The sequence below is a fragment of the Amia ocellicauda genome, chromosome 6 (genome assembly GCF_036373705.1).
Source record: "Amia ocellicauda isolate fAmiCal2 chromosome 6, fAmiCal2.hap1, whole genome shotgun sequence".
Taxonomy (NCBI): Eukaryota; Metazoa; Chordata; class Actinopteri; order Amiiformes; family Amiidae; genus Amia; species Amia ocellicauda.
The window spans coordinates 39331654-39354449 of record NC_089855.1 but is presented as its reverse complement, the minus strand read 5'-3'; the positions used below and the strand labels follow the sequence as shown (position 1 = coordinate 39354449).

The 22796-nt window shown below is 40.8% G+C and overlaps 1 protein-coding gene across 3 annotated transcripts in view; it reads left to right on the top strand.

Moving 5' to 3' along the window:
* LOC136751465 (protein FAM83F) overlaps window positions 1-22788 on the top strand; it is a 40967-nt gene extending 18179 nt beyond the window's left edge. For 2 of the 3 annotated variants that reach the window (XM_066707107.1, XM_066707109.1), the window contains exons 2-6: window positions 6876-7043; window positions 8265-8386; window positions 9001-9710; window positions 10079-10119; window positions 21769-22788. In XM_066707107.1, the coding sequence (XP_066563204.1) occupies window positions 6876-7043; window positions 8265-8386; window positions 9001-9710; window positions 10079-10119; window positions 21769-21990 (1263 nt within the window). In that variant the 3' untranslated portion in view covers window positions 21991-22788. Of the gene's footprint in view, window positions 1-6875; window positions 7044-8264; window positions 8387-9000; window positions 9711-10078; window positions 15352-21768 lie in introns of those variants that run through there. The other variant, XM_066707108.1, reaches the window with a different exon arrangement.
* Window positions 22789-22796: the final 8 nt, after the last annotated feature.

Sequence of the window (22796 nt, the reverse complement as noted above, 5' to 3'; positions counted from 1 at the left end):
GGGGTTCATGCCATATAAAACGTGAAACAAATGCTGTCTTTTTGGTGACATTTTGTTGCCGGCAAGGTCTGTGTGAAAGGGTTTATGCCTGCATTTTGACACCAGCAATTTTCTACCACTGGACCTAGTCTAAATGCCAGCAATTTTCTGGCAATGGGTCTGTGTGAACGGAGCAGGAAAAATAATGCTATCTGAGATAACCAATCAGAATAGTGGGGCATTTTGACACAACAAGGTTAAGCCACTTTTGACTAACGAAAATGGACCAGGTTGTTCGAAATGGCGGAGGTTGAAAATAATGGAGTTGCAGCAATTCTGAGTATTATTGATGAACCAACAGGTTGATGACGTATGTAATGCTAATGAGTCTTAAATTGACCAGCTTCTGCTTTGGATATATTTACCAGCTTCTGCTTTGGACATATATCATGTTTGCTGTTGATTTTGGTTTGTTAGGTTTAATTTGTGTTCCAACATACACTAATTCAAACATGACTCATTCAAACCAGATTTTAAAAGGCAGGCAGCCAGAACCAACATAAATAAGTCATGCCAGTTTCTCTATTGTCATGACTCTTTTGCCAGCAGGTGAGTTTTAGTCCTGCCAAATGCTATGCTCTTAGTGACAAATTTAAATGGGTTTAATTTAAAGCAGTAGCATTATATTATTATTATTATTATTATTATTATTATTATTTATTTCTTAGCAGACACCCTTGTTCAGGGTGAATTACAGAATATGAGAGCAATATTACAGTGCAGTTCAGAATCCAGAATACCGCAGTGGTCTGGAGGGGATGTATGGAGAGACGAAGGTAGTTTGGTGCAGTGTGGTCAAGACAGCGGTAGGTGAGGGTCAGTGTCTTGAACTTAATGCGTGCCAGTATCAGGAGCCAGTGGAGGGAGCAGAGCAGTGGAGTAGCGTGTGAAAATTGGAGCAGATAGAATACCAGGCGAGCCACAGAATTCTGGATGAGCTGGAGTGGGCAAGTAGTAATTGCAGACAGGCCGGCCAGGAGGGAGTTGCAGTAGTCCAGGCGGGAGAGGACCAGTGACTGGACAAGAAGCGAGTAGTTGGTGAGGAAGGGTTGGATTCGGCGTATGTTGCTCAGGAAGAATCGGCAGGTGTGTGTCAGCGTGGTGATGTGCTGAGTGTAGGAGAGCACAGGATCAAGGGGGACTAGATTCTTAGCGGAAGAAGAGGGAGAGAGTGTCGTAGTTTCCAAGGGGATTGAGATGGAGAGGTCAGCAGAAGGTGAGGAAGAGGGGTAAAAAGGGGAGATCAGTTTTGGAGAGGTTGAGCTTGAGGTGGTGTGATTGTATCCAGGCAGAGATAGCAGACAAACAGGAATAGATGTGAGAGGGGATGAGAGGGTCAGAGGAGAGAAAAGACAGGAAGATCTGTGTAAAAATGGTAAGAGAAACCTTGGAAAGTGATGAGGGGGCTCAAGGACCGAGTGTAGAGAGAGAACAAGAGGGGGCCCAGGACTGAGCCTTGGGGTACACCTGCGAGGAGAGGTAGGGGGATGGATGAGGAACCTCACCATGTCACCTGGTAGGTTTGGTCATTCCAAGACTCCAAGGTCAGCGAGACTGGAGAGGAGGATGGAATGATCGACATTGTGTTATATATCGTAAAATATTCTGCATGCAAACTGGTATAGTACGCACGCAAACAAATATTGTATGAATAGTTCATTATGACCTGTTTGGTCCCCCATACCGAGGTGCACCTATGCTAGCCTAGGAGGGGTGGGGGAATCCAAACAAACCTTTGTGAGTTATGATTGCCATTTTCTTTTCTTTTTTTTTCTTTTTTAAAGCTACACATTCTGGAGGCAGCTGAGAAGGAGAGCAGTTTCAGGTCCTAAGGGGATGTTAAACTTGTTACGCCCTTTCTTTAGTTTTTCCAAGTCCCTTCTCTGAGACCTATGTGCTTAGGTTCACTGGATAAGGACGTCCCCAAAAAGAACCAGGTTGTTACAAAACAATGTTACTCAAGTCAAACACAGGTTTAAAGCAAAACATCAGTCCTGGCAAAAACAGGAAAAGTTAACAAATAATTTATCCAGGGATACAGTTCATCAGAGGTTATTTCTTTGTAAGGCAACAACATTACAGGACATAAACTAAGATTCTGCAGTGTTGGCTTTAGCAAGCTATTCCTTATACTCTTAGCTACTTCCCATTCTCTCTCCCTGCATTCCCTTTGTCTCCTTTCATTCACACCAGTCCCATCCACCCTCCACAATCATACCTGGAACCAATAATTAAGTAATTATGCATGTCATTAACCAATTAAGTAATCAAGTGATTGTTAAAGATCATCTAGACAATGAACAACACTTACAAATAACCATACTCATACACACTTAGTCACAAAGACAGCTATTGTATACCCCCATATCGATATATCGATATACCAATTAACAATAACACAAATCTCAATTATTCAGTTAGAGATCCCTTACCCTACAAATCAATTATTTATTTCCATACTAAACAGTCCATACAAACTAGGCCAGGGAGTAATAAAAGTCCATGGCCATATGATGTCTCCTCATCACAAAGTGATTGAGAAGATTTCAGGTGTGTGCGTATTTGTTGTTGAGTCCGGTAATAAAATCATGTCCCTTTTGGCTACAGTGCAGTAAGAAAACACAGAACAAAATTATGTTTGGTAGTTAGATTGTTGTCAGAATGGTCCAAAACAATGTTTTACACTGACACGTATAACCTCATTGAAGATACATTTTTCACCCATGATAAAATCAAAGCACCCTGAATAAATTATCTCATTTGTCAACTTCCTTCTGCTCATCTGATGTTCTATATGGCACGACTGACACGCAGGCATTATGATGCAGTCATTTGCTTAGCTGCATACATATTATTCAATTGACGGTGCTGACTTGGCCGGGAAAGTGAGGAGTTTGCTGAATGCTGGACAGTGGACTGAAATTAAGATGAGGCCAAAGGGGGACTTTGGACTGATGTGCTATTAGAATTTGTTTTAGAATGGAAGTTTCTGCCCTTCTAAATAAGTAGATTAGCACATAAACTAATACAGTAAAATATTAGCCCATCAGTTAGCAAGTCACAAATTAGTAGGGTACAGATCTTTGTGTTGTTGTGTTTTATTACTAGGAAACAAACCTGCATCTGCTTGTATTGGTGTATCTTAACTGACCTTTAGATCCTTTGAACTGGATGAAAAAAAAAAGTGGTTTTGTTAGTTACAGACTTTTATATTTAATGCTGAAATTAATCAGTCAATCATCCACTTCTTCATTATTATTATTATTATTATTATTATTATTATGTATCAGTAGCAGTAGTAGTAGTAGTAGTAGTAGTAGTAGTAGTAGTAGTAGTAGTAGTAGTAAGCAATTGACTATGTCTTAGTTATGAGTGGTGTTTACTTATAGTTACTTTAAGATATTTCCTGAGTTGTAATTTTAACCATGGACTGGAAATACTTTTTCTTACCACCAAAAGTAGTATGGGTATGGGTCTGATACACTGACTGAATGCCATGTTGAGTCCTGAGTTTCTGTCAAATCAATAGGAAGGTCCATCTTTTCTATTAACATTGCCAAATACACAGATTCTGAACAAGTATCAGCTAAACCAGTGGTTCTCGGCTGTGGTGTTGGAGTACCCCTGTGTTTGAGTGTCAGTTACTCAGTGGGATTGGTACCTGTACTGTCTCCAATCTTTTAACCATTTTAACCAATATTTAAAAAGACCCAATCAAGCACTTTCAGACCTCAAACCACATTAAATTACAATCCATAACGTGATGGAAATTATATTATCATTATTATATATATATATATATATATATATATATATATATATATACACTCACCTAAAGGATTATTAGGAACACCTGTTCAATTTCTCATTAATGCAATTATCTAACCAACCAATCACATGGCAGTTGCTTCAATGCATTTAGGGGTGTGGTCCTGGTCAAGACAATCTCCTGAACTCCAAACTGAATGTCTGAATGGGAAAGAAAGGTGATTTAAGCAATTTTGAGCGTGGCATGGTTGTTGGTGCCAGACGGGCCGGTCTGAGTATTTCACAATCTGCTCAGTTACTGGGATTTTCACGCACAACCATTTCTAGGGTTTACAAAGAATGGTGTGAAAAGGGAAAAACATCCAGTATGCGGCAGTCCTGTGGGCGAAAATGCCTTGTTGATGCTAGAGGTCAGAGGAGAATGGGCCGACTGATTCAAGCTGATAGAAGAGCAACTTTGACTGAAATAACCACTCGTTACAACCGAGGTATGCAGCAAAGCATTTGTGAAGCCAGAACACGTACAACCTTGAGGCGGATGGGCTACAACAGCAGAAGACCCCACCGGGTACCACTCATCTCCACTACAAATAGGAAAAAGAGGCTACAATTTGCACAAGCTCACCAAAATTGGACAGTTGAAGACTGGAAAAATGTTGCCTGGTCTGATGAGTCTCAATTTCTGTTGAGACATTCAGATGGTAGAGTCAGAATTTGGTGTAAACAGAATGAGAACATGGATCCATCATGCCTTGTTACCACTGTGCAGGCTGGTGGTGGTGGTGTAATGGTGTGGGGGATGTTTTCTTGGCACACTTTAGGCCCCTTAGTGCCAATTGGGCATCGTTTAAATGCCACGGCCTACCTGAGCATTGTTTCTGACCATGTCCATCCCTTTATGACCACCATGTACCCATCCTCTGATGGCTACTTCCAGCAGGATAATGCACCATGTCACAAAGGTCGAATAATTTCAAATTGGTATCTTGAACATGACAATGAGTTCACTGTACTAAACTGGCCCCCACAGTCACCAGATCTCAGCCCAATAGAGCATCTTGGGATGTGGTGGAACGGGAGCTTCGTGCCCTGGATGTGCATCCCACAAATCTCCATCAACTGCAAGATGCTATCCTATCAATATGGGCCAACATTTCTAAAGAATGTGTATATGTATGTATATATATGTATATATATGTATATATATGTATATATATGTAGTTTGTTATTAACAGGTGGGTCAGAGTTGTGATTTAATCCCACCGCAAAACCAGCTTCTTGGTACTTTGAACATTTGAATGACATTTCCCATCACTGCCCGAATTCTTATGCTCATGCATGCGCACCAAAACTAAAATGGTGAAAGTGTAAAATGACATTAGTGATTTCCATTTTATAAAGGAGACATTATTATTTTTTTTTAGGACACAAGACGGGACTAGCCTGTTTCTAATCAGAAATGAGGAACAAATGACAAGAATCCAAACAGATCGGTGTCAGAAAGCTATTAAAGATTTAACCAATTAACCATCAATGAAATGTTGTGCACTGGAATTGCATTAACAATGGAATTCCTTTTCTGGGTTAAGAAAATCAACAAAATGTATCATGAAAAAAAATCTAGACATACACAAACACATATTTCCATATTGTGGACCTATATAATATATTGATATGCTGATGCAGTTCAACTCCTGCGGAGTGTGCCTGTTCTCCCTCTGTGGGGGCTTTCTCTGGGGGCTCTGATTTCCTTCCACCCCCCAGACAAAGTCTGCTTGTGTTGATTAGGCTGCTCCAGTTGCCCTGTCATTGTGTATGCGTGTCTGTTTTAGTGTGTATGTGTGTTAGTGCGAGTATGGGAGTCAACCTGTGATGGCCTGGCGTCCAGTTCAGGGTGTCCCCTGCCTTGCTCCCTGTGTTTGGCTGGGTTGGTCTCTGGTCCATTGCTACCCTGTAGTGAAAGAAGTGGCTATTGTTAATGGATGAGTAAGTACAGCTTTAGAATTCATACAATTTCATTTGTCAAATAATTTAGTTTAATTAAACTCTTATTAATCTGTGTTGCGCTGTTTTCAGCCCACAGAGAAAGCTGCCAGATGATTGAAGTGAGTTAAGATGTAAGGGTGTAAAGGTTTAGTCTGCTTCTCTCTCGCAACCAATGCAGTGACCATCCAAAGTTTACACCCACCCCATCTTAGTTGAGTGTGGAGGAAATGAGACCAACTATATTTGAGATTTTGACCCCAGTGCCTGTAGACTGTAGTGCTTCACACTGGATTACCCCCTTACCAACACACAATACACAAACCCACTCCATCTTCCATTAATTCTCAGGAATGCATACATGAAGTCTTTTTCTCTCCCTTCTTTCTTTGCTACATTCACTTTAAAGTGAAGTATAATGAGATACTGAGATACAGAGAGAGTGAAGGAGAGGAAGTGAGTTAGTGAGTGTCTGTTTCTGTGAGTGTGAGAGAGTGAGTTATTCAATCTTTAGACAAACCATGCCCCTGACTGTATTGAGCTCCTCAACACAGACACTTTCTACTTAATAGACACTATCATCAAATCTGATTAATGCTCTCTGCATTATCATCTATTGTAAATCAATATATCCATGCAAAAGCACTTGTGTATTCTAGCTGGGGAATGATGGTTTTGGTGATTATTTTCCTTAAAATGACTTGCCTGTAAGTGTTAACCCTCTGTTGATTGAATGCCCTGTGTCAGTCCTGGGGCCCAATTATTACATTTTTTAACATGAGAAAGTGTTCAAGGGGAGGAGTTTTTGCAGAAAAAGTCAAAAGTTGGATAAAGGCATGTACCAAATGACTCATTCAATTAATAATACTTTTTAAACATTATTTGCAACATTTTATCTTGTCTGTGTATGTTCCAGGTGATTGCCATCCATCAATCACAATGATTCAACTTTGAGGGATGTTTTGGTTGAGCAAAGACAAAGATGAAAATAACTCTTAATTTATTATTATTTTTATTTATATTGATCATCATCATCATCATCAATTTCTGCAAAATTTCCTGTCATTTTTCTCTGTATGGTCCAGGTGATTGCTATTGTGATGGATGACTTCACTGATGTCCAGATCTTCCAGGACCTCCTGGACGCCGCACTCAAGCGCAGTGTGGCTGTTTACATGGTCCTGGATGCCGTAGGGGTGTCCGGGTTCACAGACTTGTGCCGCTGTCTACCGATCACTGCTTTTCACCTCAGGGTGAGAGTGAGAGAGTGAGAGAGTGAGAGAGTGAGAGAGTGAGTGAGAGAGTGAGGTGGAACTAATAAATGAAACTAAATAATTGACAAAACAGCTGACATTTTAAAGGATGTGCTTTAAAAATGTATATCGGGATTCCTCCCGGAAAATTACTGAATGTGATTAGATCCCTTTTCCAAAAACCTGTGTTCCAGAGGGCAATTTGAAGCAGTTTATAATGTATTTATTTCTTTGCAGACACCCTTATGCAGAGTTATTGTACAGCATAATCGTATATCCTAGTACAAATTAACTAAACATTACAATACAAATATTCAGTTTGCCAATTGACAGATTTTGAGGCTTGATTTTCAACTAGGTCATTATCAAACGATTGGTTACTATTCCTCTTTAAAGCTTTTTATATAATCCTCCCCATGTAGGATTAAATACCTTTGAGCATCAGGATCCCCCCCCAAACCCGGTTTTCCCAAATAATGTGCAATTCCAGAGGGCCATCTCAGATTAAAACAGTCCTAGTAACGTTGTGACTTCCCCTGTCACAATATCCATTCTCATATATTCTTATTATTTTGCAAAGGAAATAGTAAAAACAATAGTCAGCCACTGTCACGTCCTATGTCACTTGACGTTTTTCAGGATGTGATGAATTTGATTGGCCACGCGAGCCTAGTCAATAGAAACTCTGTACCCTACAACGTTGCATAAGAAAACAGCATGAGAATAGCCTTTTCTGAAATAGATGCTTCTTACTAAGTTTCAGAAAGTTTTGCTTGATCTTACGAATGCACAATACATGTAATGTTTAACAAATCCCTTCATAAACATTAGGGTTTTCTGGTCTGGGCTGTCTGTAGCTGAATGGCCCCATTCAGTCTTGAATCACATCTAGGGAATCTATTGGAATCTGTACCTCAACATTTTGCTGCTGTTAACACTTTTTGGCTTTATTCAGACTGGTCAATCACTAATAACAGTTTGTGTTGAAATAAACAAATTCGATGACATTGGCTAGTCATCATAATCAAAGCCATGGGGTTCTTTCTCAGTCACTGTCAAAGAGAAAGTGCTACACCTATATTCCTACGAGATCAAAACTTTAACTTGGCGCAAGACGCTTTATGCATCATCATTGGTATCATTGCTAGTACGTACAGTGTGCAGTGAAGGCCCAAGTTAACATGATAACAGTAAATATGACATCACAAATGTTGTTTGCAGAACATACGTGTGCGGACTCTGGAAGGGATCGGACTGGCTTTATCTTTTGGGAAGCTCCCGGGAATCCTGTGCAGTAAATACATGCTGGTTGATGGAGACAAACTGCTATCGGGATCCTACAGGTAGAGCAGCCCCGCAAGGTCTACACTTGGCTTTCCAGCTATTGTGTAATATTTGCAAAATAATAAGGACCTCCTAGCTGACCCAGTAATCTGGCAGTGTTGTGTGAGGTTGTAGTTCAGTTGCATTTTGGTTCTGACAAATAAGATGCGAGAATATTGTAGAAGCATATTACCCCATATTACCCTGCTGCTGCAGTAATGCTATGTGCAGGATTCCATTGGTACATTGCAGGAATTATAGTACATATCAACCACAGTCCTATTATTTGGCAGGTATAATTACAATACATTTTGTTATTTTCTCAAACAAAAGACATCTGAACCTGCATCAACTTTTAATTCTTTGTATGTCCATACGAATTAATGTATGAATGTTGTTTCTGTGGAATGTTTTTTTTTTTTTAATGGGATTTTAAACATTTTCAATTACAATACATTTGCCCTGGGTAAGGGTGTCAGCTAATAACTAAACCGTAACACTCTGTAATAATAATAATGACCAGTGTAATTCTGCAGCACCATTCATATGAAAACAAAAATGTCACTGGTTGTAATTCAGACTTGTGCAAAAACTTCTGACTGACCTTAGATCTGTTGTGCACCATGTCTTCCAGCTTTACCTGGAGCGCTTCCCGGATCGACCGCAATGTGGTCACGATCATGTCCGGTCAGGTAGTGGAATTTTTTGACTCTGATTTCCGGGAGCTCTATGCCGTCTCAAAGGCTCTGGATCTTTACAAGGAGCTCCGCATCTCCGCCCCCTCTAAGCCCAAGGCCACCCCAGTGCCAGTTAAAGCTGAACCAAGGCCTAACCATATCCCCATCACCTCTCGCTTCCAAGCAGATCCTGTCACGGTCACACTGGGCAACATCCGAGCCCCAGCGCACAAGTACCACAACCCCAAATACTCGTTGGTGGTGGGAAACACGATGGGCTTGACCAACTCCTGCCAAGATCTGACAACCGGCAAACGGATTGGAGAAATCTCACCAGGGATCATGCAGAGGTTCCTGCAGGATGGCAAGGCCCTCAGCGATCGGGTGATCGCCCCTTCTGTGCCCCTGCCCGCCCCAGGCGTTACACCGGAAACCGAGGGGAAGGGTGGCATCAAGAAGAAACTGCGGAGCACCTTCAGGATCAATTTGGGGCGGAAAACACCCTCCAAAGACGCCAATGAGGAAGCCAAAACAAACTCCGATGCCAAGCATCCACCCACCCACATGGAAGACACCATTGGGGAGCTGAAACCCAAACTGAATGACAAGAACATAGATGGGAGCTCCAAACTAAGTGGGTTGAGCATCTCATCTGCTGATAAAGAGGGTACGTATAGTTACCCAAGGCCCGTCTTTGTTTTGTTTCAGTTTTTTGGGTGGAATTAGTCTCCCAGCTTTTAGTTTTGCTTCAGGGTCTATAGTTCTCTGCCTCTATATTCCTACTTAATTACACAGGTCACTTTCAGTTACATTTCTTGTAAAGTGAGCAAGGCTTGGAGTAATCATCATCACCATCTTCATCTTTATTGCACCTTAGACCTTTCAAAAGCCTGTAAACAAACAATACATTAAATATGATCAAATGTTGGCTAATACTGGAAAATACCAAAGACTGAATGTCGGTTTTAAACGGTGATTCACATCGCATTTGAGTCAACTTAACCAATATGTTTCTCTTTCCATTTTCTTTAACAGGTTTACAAAATCACAAGGATCACAGGCGCAAACCAAAAGGGGTTTGTACACAGTCCTGAGAGACAGAGAGAGACTTGGAGAAAGAAAAAGAAAGAGAGGGTGGCAGAAGAGCATATATAAAGACTTTATTTTTTCCTTTCTTTCTTTTCTACATTAATTTCAATGTGAAGGATTTTAATCTGAGAGAAACCCATCTCCGGGTGTACAGTTGCTGGGGTAGAAGATGTCGTGACATTCGGTCTCTATTGAGGTGTCTGTGTAATGACTGACTATTTATTCAGTCTCACCCAGCTTATGACAGGCTAGTGGGTTAAAGAGGGCGTCAACAGCTGCTGCTACAGTGTCACGTAACCAAAGATGTTTGGTTGCGACGAGATAGTATGTTTAGCAATCATACAGTGTGTTATGAACCAGGAGTCTTCCAATAAAATAGCCTTGTATATATATGGAGAGACTATTCTCCCTTCTTTGCTACATTAACTTTGAAGAAGGATTGTACTACCAGAAAGAAAGAGAGAAAATGCTCCATCAGAACCTCTTCTATAGGTGTTGGAGATTCACAATGTCTTCTTCAACCCCAAGTAGATTTTGGAGTTGCCATTCACGGAGCTAGCTTGCAGCTCACGGCTAATACTTGCGTGCTGCTACAGAAGGACTGACACAAAGCCTGTGTGTGTGCTGTCATAATGGTCTAGTCTTTTTGTTATTGTTATTGTAGTTGTTGCATCATAAAGCCCCAGAATGCCCTACAGCAGGGGTCTCTCACTCAGTTCCCAGTTACTTAATTGGTCTGATTAGCTGATTAACTGAATTAATTTGATACTCCTACAAATTATGCAGTCTGTAGAATATAAGATAAAATAATATGACCATATTCTGACCATATTCAGATCGTTTGAGGTTGATATGTCAATTTAACCCCTCCCGCCCCCCCCAACACTGGGAGCTCCCATCCAAATCCTGCAACAGCAAAACTGGATTGGAAATCAGCTCATTTCTCGTCTAACCAGTAGCACAAGTCTGTTGTTTTTACAACAGTGGTTTTCCACACTTGTCCTAGAAGACTCCATTCCATGTCTGTTGGTGTTCATTCCAACTGAACTCGTCATAAAATCCTTAACTGAACTGATGACTGCCTGATCTCCACCATAAGCAGATACAATACATTGATGTAATGTAGCTGACCGCTGGGCTGGAATGAAAACCAACAGACCTAGGGAGTCCTCCAAGGCCAGGATTTGGGGTCCACTTACAGGATGCAACTGGAAGGCCCTGTTCCAAACCTTTCACTCTTACCACTGCATTGCTTACCTTGAACATCCTGTATAAGTTGAACTGCAATGACTTGAAGACCTGGTTGTCAGTTCAAAACTATACTTTTTCCCATCATGTAATTCCTTTTAACAGACTTAAAGAGACTGCACAGTGGCCATCACATCAGTTGACCGATGAAATGCTAAACCTCCTATACTATGGAATGATTGTGAGCATTCAGTATTTGATTGTAAATAAATGGGTAACCCCCCATACATTGTTAGTTTTCTCTGAAAATACTTTACTTGTAATAAAAGGTATTCCGTCAATGTTACTTATAATTAAGAGCGGTGTTATTTAGTGCTCACCTCAAAAAATAAAACGCACAACCTAAAAATGAACAAACATGACAAACTGAAACTGGCATGATTTCTCTCATACAGAAATCAAGTTAGAATGGAATAAAATAAAACATTTAGTTCAGAAGGCATTAATTTGACAGTTTTGTATTTTTTTGTTATTGGGTGGAAATTTGCACAGATGAAAAAGGATAAACAAGGTTTATTTTCTCATAATTTATGACTGTGACTTTTTAAATGTTGGTTTCTATGTAAGCTTTATGTAAAAAAAAAAAAAAAAAAAAACTCTCATCAGAGATCATACCCTTACTGTCCTAGATTATTAGGAGATGCTTTATATTAAGATTAGGTGTCTGAAACTGGATTTCTGAAGTAACATCCTATTGGCTGGTTGACTCTACAGGCTCTAAATTGTTAAGAGGCACCCTTAATCCAAATATATAATAGCCATGAATTGTAATGGAGCTTAAAACAAGAGAGGGAGTGAAAACCAAAAGACCCTGCCAGCCCTCCATAATCTCAACCACCTTTATGTAGATCTATCTCGGGTCCCATGCCTTCTAATTATAACTAGGGAAATATTTATTTTTTTCTTTCTTATGCCTTCTTGGAAATAATAAAAACATATCATCCAAATTTCCCTGCATATGCACAGAAAAGGAACATGTTTAAAGACAGCCGCTGAGTATTTCCATATTAATATCAGGTTTAAGGGGATCTGCCAGCCACATTTGACTGGATAAGTGCTTCAAGAGATGCCTTGTGGAATACGCTGGAGTGAATTTTCTATTATTAAGAAAAAAAAAAAATGTACATGAGCTCAGTAATATGTAAAGTTGCAGCTGTCAGATTCAATTGCTAGTCCAGAGGGTTTTGTGCAGACATTATAATGGCAGAGCAGTGGTCTTTATCCCTGGCCCTAGCACAGGCTTTAACTAAATCAACAGTTTCTAAGGACAGGGGAACACATTTTGTACTTGTTCATTAAGGGGGCTTCATGCGAGCACCATCTTAGTTTGAAAATGAGGCTTGGAAAGCAAACAAACATTCTGACAGTCAGTTTGCCAAAACAGACATGGCAATCTGACCCAGAGTATTTACCAGAAATTACAGGTGGAAATGGATAAGTGGGCAGATAAAGAAGGGAGAATTACAAGGTCAAAGCAGGAGAAGGGGTACAGTAATTGGATTGAGGGTTACATACATGATATCAAAGGTAATGGCAGCTGTTTTTGCCATGTTTACAAAGGGGGGAAACAGTGCTATCATTCTCCAGATGAGGCAGAGAATAAACAGATAAACAAAAATGTGGTTTTCCTGATCGCTTAGAAAATAAATAAGAGCCAAACAATCCCATAAATGCACATTGAAAATCCCTCCCAATTTAGCATCGGGCCTATGTGATGTTCTAGCCATCTTGCCATCGTAAATAACTATACCATAGCTCATCAAGTGTTATATTATGCTAGCATATAGATCTAGATTAAATATGAATCCATATTATAACCAATTTATATTATAAGCAGTTTTCTATATAAGAAAATGAGAAATTCTACACTTTCGACAATATACTCTAGCATTTTGTTTGCCTTTTTTATTGTTTCCCCACATTGTTTGGATTGGGAAAGTGAGGAGTCCACATAGACGACTAGATCTTTCTGATGCGTTACTTCATCTAGTTCTATTCCTCAATAGTGTAATTATAGTGGACATTGTTATTACCTGCATATAATACCTTGCACTTGTCCACATTGAATTTCATCTGCCAAGTGTCAGCCCAAAACTGAATATTATCTAAGTCCCTTTGAATAACCTGTGCTGCCGATTGTATCTGCTGAGCCACCTATTTTAGTATCATCTGCGAATTTGACAAGTTTGCTAACTATCCCAGAGTCCAGATCATTAATATAGATTAGAAAAAGCAAAGGCCCTAATACTGATCCCTGTGGAACTCCACTAACAACCTCACTCCAGTTAGAAGCAACTCCTCTATACATCTTATACATCAACCAGTTCATAATCCATCTACATAAATTACCCTGAATACCTACAGCTTCCAATTCGAGGATCAGTCTTTGGTGTGGAACCTTATCAGAAGCTTTTCGAAAATCTATGTATATCATATCATATGCTTTCACGTGATCTACAGCTGCAGTTTCATGTTTAAAATACTTAAATTAGTAAGACATCTGAACCCATGTTAACTATCACCAAGAATATGGTTTTCATTTACATGCTCCTGTATTTTCTGTCTAATACTTTTGCCCAAAATTATACTACAGAGGAGACGGATTGGTCTGTAATTTCCTGGCTCAGTTTTATCCCCTTTCTTATGGATAGATATGACATTTGCAGTTTTCCGATTAGTTGGCACATTCCTGGCCAATGTTGTTTGGTCCTCAATTTGTTAAGTTTTGGTACAAATTTCTCCTGAGCCTCTAGGAGTATAGTTTTGAAATACAACCATCAATTTTTAACTGAATGTGTGAATCTGAAACTCTTCTAAGTACTGCCTCATACCTTCAAGATTTGTTTTTCTAAAATTGTAGACCATTTTTTTAGATTTGGTCATTGTTTTTGGGAAGTATGCCTCAAATCTAACCATATTGTGATTGCAGTTTGCCATTGGTTCTCTAACTAATGCCTTTCTGACTTGGTCATTTTAAAATATCTGTAGTCCCAACTGGGGTTTTCCAGTCTATGTTTGGGATATTGAAATCCCCCATTATAACAGCCACATCCTTGCTATATGCAGTCCTCATTGCAGTATAATGCAACATCTTTCTGAATATCTGAATTGGGTGGTCTGTAACACACTCCTACCACTAATCCTCTGGATCTTTTTTTAAAAAGTTCAATCCACAAAGATTCTGTTTTGTTAACAGGAACTAATTTGAATTCTAGCTCAGTGGCATTTCTGATTATATAATGCTACCCACCACCTCTTCGAATTATGCCTGTCTCTCCTAAACTGTGTGTATCCTTTCAACTTAATTGTTCAACTTTGATTGTTGCATTGGAAGAAGAAGATAGTGGTTGAAGATTGATAGAATTATGTTTTCGATAAATGAAAAGACTGCAGATAACTCACGTATATAATTTGGTATTTTTAACACGGCCTTCTGTGACTAGTTTAATCTGTCTTGTTGTAACAGACAACATGTACATTCATGTTTATAGCCATTATTATTACATAGGAATATAGGAATTGAATGCCCTTTTATTTGATATACAGAATATGCATATAGCACACAGCAGTCATTATACAGACCAAACCAAAAAATTATAAATAAAATAAGACGGCAATCATCATCCTTGAAGTGTTTGCTACACACCCTTGAGCGATTGTTGCTCTGTTAAACATGGGCATACCAAAAATTCATACTTTGTATTTTATAGAAAATGCCATGCCGGTTAAGAATCTTAAAGGCAGATAGCTGAAAATGAGCAGCCATACCTATGTTATGAATATGCATTTAGATCTAGCTGAATCAATATTATTATTAGGTTACTTAAGATACTTGGAGTAATAAACACTAAATCAGATTTTGTAAATGCACATCTTATTTGTAAATTGTTATGAATCAGTTTGTAACAATCTCCTTGTACTTAGGGAGTATTGCCAGACTTAAAGAAAATAAAGCCAAATGAAACAGATAAGGTGATATCTCAAAGTATTTTGTGCCCCCCCCCCCCTACCAGTACCATACCACAGATATATTTATATACATATGCACAAGCTACAGACAGTTAGATACATTAACCACACACTAAGCACTGTAGAGAATAGATGAAGAACATGACATTAAAAAATAACAAAAGAGGTAAACAGTGGCTTAGGACAAAGTCTCTTAACTCCTCTTTCCATGCCTTTCCAAAACAAACAACAAAAAATTGAAAAGTTCATAAAATCCTACAGTATTGGACTGATCTCACCCCTGCAACAGGAACCGTCTCTAGTAAATGATCCTCTGGAATCCGGAAGGAAATCTGAACAAAAATAGTCCATAGAATGCATCCAAAAAAACATAGAACAAAGTCCTTTAAAAAAAAGAAAAAAAAAGAAATCAGAATCAAACAGGACAAATCCAAGCACAAAAAAACAAAGTTCAAATTAAAGAATCACAGGCAAAAATAAAAAGACCTATGCATCAAAGAAGGAGTCTTTTAAAGTAGAGATCTAGTGTAGTCAAAACAGGCCATAAAAAAAACAATTCACTCTCACCCTGCATACCTCAAATCAACACAAAAAGGAGTCTGCCTAAAACAGTGTGCTAACTAGAGAGTCATACCCTGCAGGCTGTACAGCAACACTCAAAAGCACCTGTGTTGCTCCCTGAAAAAAGAGGAAAAACTGGAAAAACCAGTATACCAGTCAAGCAACCTAAACACAACAAGTAAAGCAGCTTGGTGAAGCCAGTTTAAGCTGACAAGTTACTCTGACTGCCTATATTCTTTTTCATTTATTTGTTTTTATGTAATTTGGAGTTACATTGTTACATCGCCCCACCCCCCCACCCAGAGGGTATTAAGATTCAGTACAGTAAACCTTTTTCAAATTGGCAACATGGTATGTTTCAAAATGCGCGGGGGGTACTGTCAAGACTAATTTGATAATTTACTTGTACAGATGTGAGCGGCAAGGCCCAAGCTGCAGCCGCACAAATGTCTGACAAGGGGGCACACTGGAAAAGGGCCCATGATGTGGCAACGCCTTGAGTTGAATGGGCCAAGAGGTGTCCAGGCACTGGGATCCCAGTGGACTTGTAGGCCATAGTAATAGTATCCACAATCCAATGCGAGAGGCACTGCTTTGAAAGCGCCTGATACTGTGTCCGCGCTCAATAGGACACAAACAATTGGTCCAAGTGCCGAGCATCCTTATTGCACTCCAATTAGCACCTGAGGGCCAGCAACGGGAAAAAACTGAAGAGAAGGGAGGAGGATGAAAAGCTATCAACTCAATAGGCGTGTTGTCATGACCCCCAGCAGTAGGAATACTGCAACCTTGTAGAGGGAGCTCTCGCCGATTGAATAGTGGTTACTACCACGTCTGAAAGACCCCAGGCTATTAAGCGATGCGGCTCAATGGCCAGACCCAGAGCTGGAGCAGGCCTGGGTTGGGGTGCCAGAGCAGGCCCTGCACCTGGGACAACAAATCAGCTCGCACTGGGAGTTGCCAGGGGTCTCCGTTCAGGAGGGGGAGATCAGGTCTACGAGGCCACTGGGGCGCTACTAGCAGAATTGACACTCATTCTTGCCTGATCTGCTCCAGAACCACCGGGAGAAGGGGGAATGGTGGGAACATGTAGAGGAGTCAGCACGGCAACGTGTGCGAACCAGCACATGTCTGTCCATTGGCAGAAAATGACACAGTCCAAGGAGCACTATTTGTAACTCCAGGACATTGATGTCCATCGCAGACTGCTACACAACCGTGTTTGGAGGCATCTGTCGTCATCCCCACTTGGTGGCAGACCAGCCCCATGGGCACACGAGGGTTAAATTGTGAGGGCTTCACCACCAATGAAGTGCCTTCCAGCAGGCTGGAGCAACTGGGACTTGGCATGTGCAAGTGCTTGAGGATACATCCGTAAGGCCTGAACCACCACTGCAGCAGCCTCAATTGGAGGAGGCCGATGGGGAGGGTCTGTGATGCAGCCGCATGGTGAGTATGACAATTGAATCGAGGTGCAGTCTGAAGAAATGCGCGTGCTGAGTTGGCATCAGGTGGCTCTTCTTTCAATTGACCTGAAAGCCCAATTTGGAGAGACGGCCGAGAATCAGGTTCCTGCTTCCTGGAGTGATAACAGACTAACCAGTAGTCTAGATAATTGAGGACATGGACCCCCTGGCAACTCAAGGGGGCTAACACAATATAAATTCACTTGAAAAAAGTGGGGGGGGGCTAGAGACAGGCTGAAGGGGAGAACAGCAAACTCGAGCGCTCGACCCTCGAAGGCGAAGCAGAGAAACTTCCAGTGTACCTCCGCAATCCACTGTGATGAACCAGTCGCCAGGCTTGATGGCCTAGGACATGGTGCGCAGGTTGAGCATCTTGAAGCACAACACCTTGAGGTGGTGGTTCCGGTGCTTCAGATCAAGATGCGGCGGAAACCATCATCTTTCTTAGGCACTAGGAAGTATGGGGAACTAATCCCTCTTGCTGCCCCGGAGGGGACATTTCGAGGATTGTTTGTTACTCTGAGAGAGGTGATTTTGACACGAAGCGCCACACACTGCAACTGGTCCCTCACTCACGTCCACACCACGCCTGAGAAGGGGGTGGACATGTCTGAAACTGCAGGGAGTAGCTAACTGATATAATTTGTTTGGCTCTCGAAGTTGCCAATTGGAGAGTTGCTGGGGGTGTATGGGTGGGACAGAGGCTGCTGGAACACCTCAAGACCGTGGCTCAGGTGGGGAAGGAGGCAGGGGCACACCAGGCCTCCTCCTGCTGAGAGCCACCATGGGCTACTGGGGGGCACCGGGCTGCTGGGGGGCACCGGGCTGCTGGAAATGTGGTGACGGAGGTTGGCAGGAGGGGGGGGCTGTTGTCTGGTCTGTGGCCTGGGAGCCGAGGTTGGGGGGCCTCCCCGCCGTCGAGCTCCTACAGGCTGCCTGCGCTGCTGGTCCTGGGGTGCAACAGGGTAAACTCTGGCCAGCTGCAGGGATAGCTCTCTCTCCTGGAGGGTGCATAAGGCGGTTCCTGTGCATCCAGGGATCTGTCTTGCCTGTGCAGCAGGCATGGGGGGCACGGCTGTAATGGATCACCGGATGCAGTGGCGGTTGTGGTGGCATCGTGCGTTTGGACCAGGCCTCCAGGTGCCGGAAGCAATAGCCTGATTGTGCCCACTGACAGTGCCAAGACAGATGGGACAAAGGACCTCCCCACTCCAGGAGGGCAAGGTGCGATGACCTCAAGCGGCACAGCGGTGGGAGCAAGAGGAGGAATGGGGTCTCTCCATCTCACCAAGCTCACACACATGCGCTACCAGAATCTTGCAGCAGGGGCACCGGTCCATACCATAGCGTAGGCTTAACCACACCGTGTGTGCCGGGGTTTCCAGGATCATCAGGTGACTCGGGTCTTGGGGCTAAAAACCAAGGCTGCACACAGACAACGGAGCGTTGCAGAGCTTGATCCCAGCAAGCTAATACTATATTAAACAGCTAGATTTAATGTTCTGTAATGTGAAAGACTGAAACCAAAAGCGCAGCCGGACCTCCAGTGCGCAGATGGCACAGAACGGTAGTGTTAATACTAATGACATTAAAACAGACACACACAGACACAAGGATGTAGCGCAGAACAGTAGTGGACAACACTACATAATGAAGCCAGCCACCGAAATACGGAAGTTTTGATAAGTCTCTTTGCAAAACACACAGACACAGAGAGTCTCACATCTCGGTTCCAGTGGAAGAAGTTCGTGTGCAGGTATCACCTTTTATACAAACAGGAAGTGGGAAGGGACCTGTTTGAGTGACTGGCACAAAGGCCAATGGCAGCTTTGATAGAGTGACGTTTTGATTGGGTTCCTACAGAAGTGCGCAGAAAACCCTCCCCCCTAGGCAGTGCTTCCAACTTGAAAGATAACCACAGTATTTTCCTATAGTTCTACTATCATAATTTACTGTTACTATTACTTTCACTGCATGTTTTAGTTAAGTTACTGAAGGGGTGGCAAAATGAAGAGGAATGAGGAATTTGACATCAGGGGGTCTGGGGGGCTTCCCCCAGAAAACTCTCACATCCAGTGAGAAATCGCACATCAACTGACATTATGCAGGCAAACTAGATCTCAATCACAGAGATCTATTTCGGTGGAGCTCAGCTACTGAAACCGATGAAGATGCACAACTTTCGATTTGTGCGGGTGCTAGAAATATGCGTCTTCATTGGAAATAAACTGTTTCTGCCGCTGATGTAGGAGTTTCTAGGTGAATTAAGTCTCCTGTTGTGTTGTCAAATTCATCAATAACATCAACATAAAATAGTCTGAGGTGCGCAAGCCCATTTTAACAAAAATTTCACAGCAGGAACCCATTCTGTGTTATGAAAGGTAGAAGTCCAAGAAAACCTCCCCAAAACAAACAAACAAAATCCCAAACCAGACCTGGCATCAGTTATAATTAAAATGATAATCACTATAGTTTTGATTAAATCTAAATTACAATCACTCTGACACTCCTATACAAAGTGGTATACAAAAGCATATTGTGTACTGTAATTGTTATTAAGAAAAAACAACCTCTATAGCGTGTGCATCCTGCTTGGATTCAAACCACCATCTTTCAGGCACACCTCCACAGGCTCCACTCCGCAAAGCTTTAACAGCAGTGCCCACTACACTGATAGAGTGATACCTAGACATGATAGATTTGTACACTCTACTATGTTCAGAGAGTGATTTCATCACTGTAATGAGCTTATATGGTATAAGCCCTGTAACACCTGCAGAGGACGAAATGCTGAGTTTAGACATCTTAAACCTGACAATGGTGTATCTGGAATGGACTGTAAGTCAGCTGCAATTGACCACTTTGGGATTACAGATGGTTTAGGTGTTCTTCATGTGGTTTGTGTTGTGTGAACATCATTGTAAAAAGTGACTGCCCTGTAATTTTACACCGTACAGTCTCGCTCATATTTGACTGCAGGCTTTTAAACTATTAAAAGTGTCAGATGCATTTTCCCAGGTGTACAGGTTTGTTGTCCTTATTTATTTAGGTAGCTATGTTTTTCTTTACTTCTCCACAGATTTTGTTAAGACATCATTAATATATTATCATAACACTATTCAATTTTTGTATTTAGGGCCCCCTTCACAAGTTGTCACTGCACTTTAAGCAGTGGATAGCATTATTTATTCAACATTGCCAAAGGTAATTTTCATATATCTAACTATATCTAACTGTATCTAACGGGATCACATTTATTCCATTTGATGAGGATTATCAACCTTGATGTCTGTCTCTCTACCTCCAACCCCTCTGCTCTTGTTCGCTCTGTGTATGCTGTAAAGCTGCTGCTGTGGTGTGTCTGACAGTGCAGGGTGTTGTAATGTCAAACCACAAAACGGATATACAAGCTTACAGCTCACTTCCTGCTGAAGAAAAGTAGTGCAACAGATGAACAGCAAGAAATAGAGAAAAAAGGAAAGAAAATTAAACTAACAAATGCAAAAGACAGAATTAAAAATAACCCACTTTCCTAGAACAAACTGGGTGACTACTTCATAATTCATGGAAAGAAAGGATGAAAAGAGAGAAAAGGAAATGTATTATTGAATGTAACATATATATAATGAAATAGAAGAGTAAGCAAAATAATGAAAAGCCATTGACCTAATTTGAGATGAAAGAAAGAAATACATAAAGACATAAATAAAGATAGAAGAAGAAATAAAAAGGAAAGAAAGAAAAATAAAATGTACAGTGTACTCCTAAACAACTTTGAACCAAGGCTTAGAATACAAGGACCATTTGCTTCCACCTAGAGGGAAAATGTAAGAATGCAATACAGTGATATGTATAATGGAGGTTGTTCAGCCCAGTACAGAACAGTATAGTAGTAGTCTCGTTTAATTAAACCATTTCAGGGCTTAACTAGTCAGAAATGTAAGGATCTTTACCTACTGTCTAGAGCATGGGTTCCCAAAGTGTGGCCAGCAGGCCAAATGCAACCCTCCAGAAAGCCAACCTTGAACCCCCTTTCCTGAACCTTTACTATATTTTTACACTTTCTGAAAATGTTGTTACAAACTGCACATGTAATTTGGGCACCAATTAAAATTCATGAATGTTGCCTAACAGAAATGTATAGGATATAAAAAGATATCCTTTGGGATATGATTTGGGACATATTTCATTTTAATCGGTACTACGACCCTCCCATCCCATGCAACCTCCGGAAATTGGCCCTCCTTCACCAGACATTGGGAGCCCCTGGTCTAGAGGCACCTGTAAACCGGGGGGATCTGCAGGCTGGAGACCATAGATTTTGCTTCACATTCTTGTGTTGTGGTTGGATATTTTTATTTACCACTATTTCTCCTTTCTTGCTTCTTGCAGAACATACTAAGACTCTTTGTCGAGAAAAGGGGAAATGAGGAGATGAGCGAAGGACAGAAAGAGAAGAAAAAACTTTCCAAACGCTCTCTTTTTAATGACAACAATCCTCAAATGTGTCCCTCAGAAACCCCAGTGGAACATTTGATTTTCATAATTGATCTGCATCACAGAATGAAGAAATACCTCACAGAAAGAATAAATAAAGAACCAACAACCAAGTAGTGGAGGAAAAGGAAAATATGGAATTAAGAATGAAACAAACAAAATGAAAGGAAGAGACAATGTATTTGATGTTAAGAATATTTATTTACATTTTATATTTTCATTTCAAACCAGATATATGCAACAGGCTTAAGGCAACAACAAACCAGTCACAAACTGTCTAGATCCACCAAATGAACTGTACATAGGATTATTTAACATTTTAATATATGAAATATAAAATAAATATATACATAGTTTTTTTTTAAATAAAAGCAGGAAAAAAATAAGTATACAATTATGTACATTGTCTTATAAATCTGTATATCTGTACATCTGTGGTATATTGTCTATTGTCTAATCTGTTAATTTAGAGACAGTTTAAATGCAGAAGTGTTAAGATTAATTTGTGAGTAATACAAAGAAGTACAAGTAGCACAAATGTTTGATATAAAATAGATGGGTTGCATTCCTGAGAAAGAAACTGGCCATAAGGATTTTGAGAGATTTCCACTGAACAAGAGACTGGACTGGTTTTGCTTAATAGATCAAAAGCTAACCCTGTTTCCTAGTCTTTACAAAACTGGGAATTTAAGCAAGCTGAATGGAGGACAATGGCCAAAGTCTATTGCTTTAAAAACATGTCGAACCAGGGCTCTATAAATAAATTATCTCATTTCTAATTTCCCAGTCCTCCACTTCTCATTTTCTCCCCATATCTTGCAGAACAAAAACTGCAAGCCATCTGCATGGGCATTTTTTGGTGCTAAACATATACAGTGCATCCGGAAAGTATTCACAGTGCTTCACTTTTTCCACATTTTGTT